This window comes from Miscanthus floridulus, chromosome 18, assembly GCF_019320115.1.
Source record: "Miscanthus floridulus cultivar M001 chromosome 18, ASM1932011v1, whole genome shotgun sequence".
Classification (NCBI taxonomy): Eukaryota; Viridiplantae; Streptophyta; class Magnoliopsida; order Poales; family Poaceae; genus Miscanthus; species Miscanthus floridulus.
Genome location: NC_089597.1, coordinates 125,837,117 through 125,842,486, shown reverse-complemented (window position 1 = coordinate 125,842,486; position 5,370 = coordinate 125,837,117). Strand labels below are relative to the sequence as shown.

At 43.4% G+C, this 5,370-nt stretch overlaps 1 protein-coding gene across 4 annotated transcripts; it reads left to right on the top strand.

The window, feature by feature from the left end:
• Window positions 1-1,704: 1,704 nt before the first annotated feature.
• Window positions 1,705-4,948, top strand: LOC136522276 (uncharacterized). 4 transcript variants are annotated; one of them, XM_066516109.1, is made up of 9 exons: window positions 1,705-2,071; window positions 2,161-2,228; window positions 2,315-2,498; window positions 2,579-2,734; window positions 2,815-2,882; window positions 3,004-3,055; window positions 3,406-3,595; window positions 4,380-4,593; window positions 4,675-4,948. In XM_066516109.1, exons 1-9 carry the CDS (start codon window positions 1,734-1,736, stop codon window positions 4,818-4,820), a joined length of 1,416 nt encoding a protein of 471 aa, XP_066372206.1. In that variant the 5' UTR covers window positions 1,705-1,733; the 3' UTR covers window positions 4,821-4,948. The 4 variants fall into 4 exon arrangements, with proteins under 4 accessions (XP_066372206.1, XP_066372204.1, XP_066372205.1 ...); XM_066516107.1 differs by having other exon boundaries at window positions 2,815-2,906; XM_066516108.1 differs by having other exon boundaries at window positions 3,004-3,073; window positions 4,675-4,947.
• The last annotated feature ends 422 nt before the right edge of the window (window positions 4,949-5,370 follow it).

Sequence of the window (5,370 nt, the reverse complement as noted above, 5' to 3'; positions counted from 1 at the left end):
GCTCTTCTATGAATACGCCGGGTGGGACCTTCGCTCTGTCTGATCCGAGCTTGGCAAGGACATCTGCTGCAATGTTGGAATCGCGTAGGACGTGTAAAATTTCTAATCCTTAGAAATGTTTTTCAAGTTTCCGTATTTCAGCAGCAGTAAGCACCCATGTTTTCTTTGGTGGCAATCCCAATCTTTATTGACTTGGTTGATGACTACTGCTGAATCGCCGTATACGAGTAATCTTTTTATTCCAGGGTAATTGCCACTCGTAGCCCGTGGATGAGGGCTTCATATTCTGCTTCGTTATTTGTAGCTTGCCCATAATATCTGAAGGACGTACTTGAGTTGTTTTCCTTCTAGAGAAATGAGGAGGACGCCTGCACCGGCTCCGCCTAGTTTGAGTGACCCATCAAAGTACATCTTCCAGTGGTCAAGGGATTGTATCTGATAAAGGTTGTTGAATCTCTGTCCACCTCGGCCACAAAATCGGCAAGGGCTTGAGATTTGATTGCTTTCCGCGGGGTGAAATTGTTAAGAGCTCCGAGTTCAACTGCCCACTTTGATATGCGTCCCGTGCATCTCTGTTGTGTAAGATGTCTCCGAGCGGAAGTCTGTCACCACGTAATCTTGTGGCTTTCAAATAGTGGCGAAGCTTGCGTGAGTGATGTAGGCGTAGAGTAGTTTTTGTACATGCGGGTACCGGATTTTGATTCAGATAATACTTCGCTGATGTAGTATACGGGTCGTTGTACTTTATACACGCGTCTTCTTCTTCTCTTTCTAGACTATTGCCGTGCTGACCACAGTAGTCGCCGCAATGTATAGCATCATATCTTCGTCTTTCCTTGGGGGTGTGAGAATTGGTGAGGATGTGAGGTATGCCTTAAGTTTCTTGAAAGCTTCGTCGGCCTCTTTGTCCACTCAAACTTGTCTGTCTTCTTTAGTAGTTTAAAGAAAGGTAACCCCTTTTCGCCCGAGTCTTGATATGAAACGGTTGAGGGCCGCCATGCATCCTGTTAGTTTCTGCACATCTTTGATACTTCTAGGTGGGCCCATTTCTGTTATAGCTCGAATTTGCTTGGTGCTGGCTTCAATCCCATCGCGCTGACTGACCAAAAATCCGAGTAGTTGTCCTGAGGAACTCCGAATACACATTTATTTGGGTTCAACTTCCATCTCCATCTCTTCAAGTTTTCGAAGTTTGCTTTAAATCTTCAATCAGTGTCTGGGTTCTTTGTTTTCACCACTACATCATCCACGTATGCCTCCACATTTTCACCGATTTGATCCCCAAGGCAAGTTTGGATAGCTCTTTGGTATGTGGCGCCAGCGTTCTTTAGTCCAAACGACATGGTCTTGTAACAGTAAGCACCGAACGAGTAATAAAATGTCTTGCTCTGGTCTTGTTCTTTTAATGCGATCTGGTGATACCCTGAATAGCAATCGAGAAAGGATAATAGTGCAGACCCTGCTGTTGAGTCACTATCTGGTCAATGCGTGGTAGCCCGAACGGATCTTTTGGGCAATGTTTGTTGAGATCTGTGTAGTCGACGCACATACGCCACTCGTTTGTTCTTTTCTGCACAAGGACCGGGTTTGCTAGCCAGTCTGGATGAAGGATTTCTCTGATGAATCCGGCTGCCATCAGTTTTGTGATTTCCTTTTTAATCGGCCTTTTTGTCGGGTGAGAATCGTCGTAGCCGTTGCGGAAACCAAACCCTAGACGACTAGACCTAACAACCATGGCGCACACCGCCGACACCCCGTGCGGCGTCGGTTACCCCGATCCGCTCGGCGTGGAATCTCCCATCGTCGTGCCGTCGCCGGATCCCAACATGAGTCGCGGAACCTCCTCTCGTCGACCCCTCTGGTCACGGCGAGGGTTTGACAATTCGCCCGTGCCGTCACCTCTTATCCGATCCAAACAAGGGGAGAGGTACCGCGACCACCAGCACCACCGCGCCCCTGATGAGAACATCCGCAGCCCGCGCTTCTACTCGCCGCTCAGGCTATCGAAGTCGGTGCCGTTTCCCAAGCGGTCCCGGTTGGAAGACGGTCGCAAAGGCTCTTCAAGCGGCGGGTACGGCTATTCTAATAGGATGTACGAGTCACTGTACCTTTATCGTCTTGGTCTCAGTGTTCTAATGTTTCCTGTGTTTCGAGAGGCAGGCACTGTTATAATGATGAAGAGGGAAGTGGAAGCAGAGGCAGATATGATGATGGTCAGCACACCCAAGGTGATCTTCATTCACAAATTCCCCCTCCCTCACAACCTCACAATTGGCATGAGTGTGTTTTAATCAATTGTTGCTATGGACCCCAGAGCTGGGCTACCCAACGAACTGTGACCACGGGCACCTCTGTCTTGGCGGTAGCAAGAGGAACTCTAGCCCACACTGCCGTGGCAAAGGAAGCTTAAGTGTCCAGCACTACCCGTCACCAAGAGGGAAGTCACCATTGCCAATGCCAATGAAAATGTCTCTATGGGATGATGGATCAAGTCCAACGTATAGTTTGACTTCTCTTTTGGGCTTTATCTCTTGTTTGCCTCTGTGTTCTAAGTTCAGATGCTTTTGGATACATGCAGCTACTTCTGTGGAGATGAACAATATACACAGAGGAACTCAAGCCCAAACGACAATGGCAAAAGAAGCGTAAGCGTCCAACAACAATCGTCGCCAAGTGGGAAGCCACCATTGCCAATGCCAATGGAAATGTCTCCATGGAGCCCCACGAGTTCAACGTAGAGTTCTACTTATCTTTTTGGGTCTTATCTCTTGTTTACCTCTGTTTCTACATTCAAGTGCTTTCATATACATGCAGCTACCGCTGTGAGGATGAGCAATATATACAGAGTGGTTCACATGATGATGATCAGGGTGGGACCTCAGGTATAACTTCACAGTTAGACTTAGGTACAGATTTGTTCCAAATCATAATATGAAGATTTGTTCCAATTATGATATATAAACAGATTTGCGTCTTTTTAACAATTAGAAAAATGATTTTCAGATTGCCGTGGTTCAACATCTGGTTGCTATGATGATTCAAGAATTGTTGGAAGGTCAGGAGTTGTTGGAAGGTAATCTACCTTTTAGAACTTATGTTGGGTTGTTTGATGCATTGGAGCTAATACGAGTTTCACTCTTATCATTGTGATCTAGTTGTTGTTTTCCCTCCTATTGTTTTGTCATTGTATTTACCCTCAGATAAATAGTCTCATTCAAATGTTATTAAGTCATCCGACTAATGATGATTAGTCAGGCTTAGCGGTGCCATGGCGATCAGTTATGCACTACGATTAGTCGCGATTAGTCAGGTTGATCGGTGCCATGGCGATTAGGATCGGTTATAACATTGGTCATTTCGTTTTTCACCCATTCTAGTCATGACCTGAAACAATTATTTGAACAGGGAATCCAGCTTCACAGAAAAGGAAGATTTTGCATATGATGCATTGGTAGATGATTTTATGGCTGCTGTATTGAAAAGTTGGTACAATCCTGTTCCTAATAAAACAGTGGATAAAGAAGCTCGCCAAAAGCAAACGAATCGATTTGCTGAACTGGCTCTTAAGCGTTACAACAAAAACAGAAACAATAAGGTAATTACTTTTTTCTCCATGTTCTTTCCTGCAAGAGGCTGACTTGAGTGTTAGATATAATCCTCATGTGTACTGCCTATCTAGCTAGTACTAAGAATAAGAATAGGCAGCTCAGTCTGCAGTAGAAGTCAATATATAGGCCTAGGCGTTTGGTTTTAACTGAAATTTTGGTACTGTTTTTCTTTTTCTTTTTTATTTCGATCAGGATCACAAACTGAAGTTCTACCTGAAAAATGAGAGACTGACAGTTCGGTCTTTGGGTTTTTATTTGGTTTCTCGGTTTCACCTGAAAAGGACCGATGCATCACATGTAGTGCAGTCTGTGCCGATATACATTAACATCATGGGTGCAGTCTGTGCAGATATACATCAACCTCACAGCACAGGCACAACCTCACAACACATGCAGTCACAGGCATCGTGTCGACACAATCTAACAGCACATTAGTACATCACAGGCAGGGCATCATCAGGCTTTAAGAGCATAACACCTAAGTGCTTGGTCTCAACTTCAAACACAATCTGACATAATTTGTTCTGGCAACCTGGTACTGCAGCACTTCCAAGTGCCAACAGCAGTAGTGCATTACCAAACAACATAAAAGTGCAACATCACAGAGGTTCACACATGACAGAGTTCTAAGATATTAACACAAAGTGCATGCATAACAGAAATTAAATATGTAAGAGTCTAGGAGGACAGCCATCAGGAATTTATAGCAGCCACCAACCAGCAAGAGTTCTTGATTAACACAAATGCTTTATTGTATATTTGTTTGTTTAGGTTAAATATGCTCTTGTTGAGGCAACAGTTGGTGGTGCGATTTTTGAAGACTCTGAACTTTATGCCCATGTGAATTTTTATGCCAAGGCCAAGAATGGACCAAAGAAGAATAGTGGCAAAGTGCTTGTATTCGCAGAGTTGCATCATATTGGCAGGCGTCAAAATGCTAAGGTTCTTACATGCTTTTGCTTTCTGGATGAAAACAACCAATTCGGTATGTATTATTTAGATCTTAATTCATGTTTAGTTTTTTCTTTGCAGTATTGCTTAGATAACTCGTCATTAAACTTTGTAGGTGGGTGTCGCGATCAAGTTCAAAGACCCATTATTGCTCAAGATATACATCACTGTTATGCCTGTAGTGATAGAATTAAGCATCCTGATGGATCATGCTACAAGGCTGGACATGTTGTTGATATGCTGTGCTATCATTATAACTAGGCAGTTGTTCAAACATAAACACAACAATATTTAATATAACTGCTTGAGTGGACAAATGTTTGTGTTGTATATAATTTCTGGGTGGCCATGTGACGCCACCTTTTGCGAGCTTCAAAATGTGAACATACACGATGACTTGTTGATGCATGATGCCAGAATTTGGTTAGCATTATGGCAAATTTATTTTCAGTGATTCGTAACAGTGTCACTTAGTTATATTGAAATTGAAAACAAGATGCATTTTTAATGAAATATTCGCAAGAAAGAATATTTTGTTGTGCATAAGATGTGTATACAATTGCCCTGACATCATGCTCGTCCTCACGAAATTGCCAGCCTAAGGTGACAATCACGTTCTATGTCGGTGGCATAACACGTACTCTCTCGATATATAGCTAGTCGTCAGCTGCATTTAATCTACGCATTCGTGGTTAGCGTACCTGCAGGTAAATTTATTGCAGCCCATCCCCACAAGAGATAAATAAGTACACAATGAAAGCAGTAAACTAAGATACTCTCCATATATACATCCCCAGATATATATACTTCG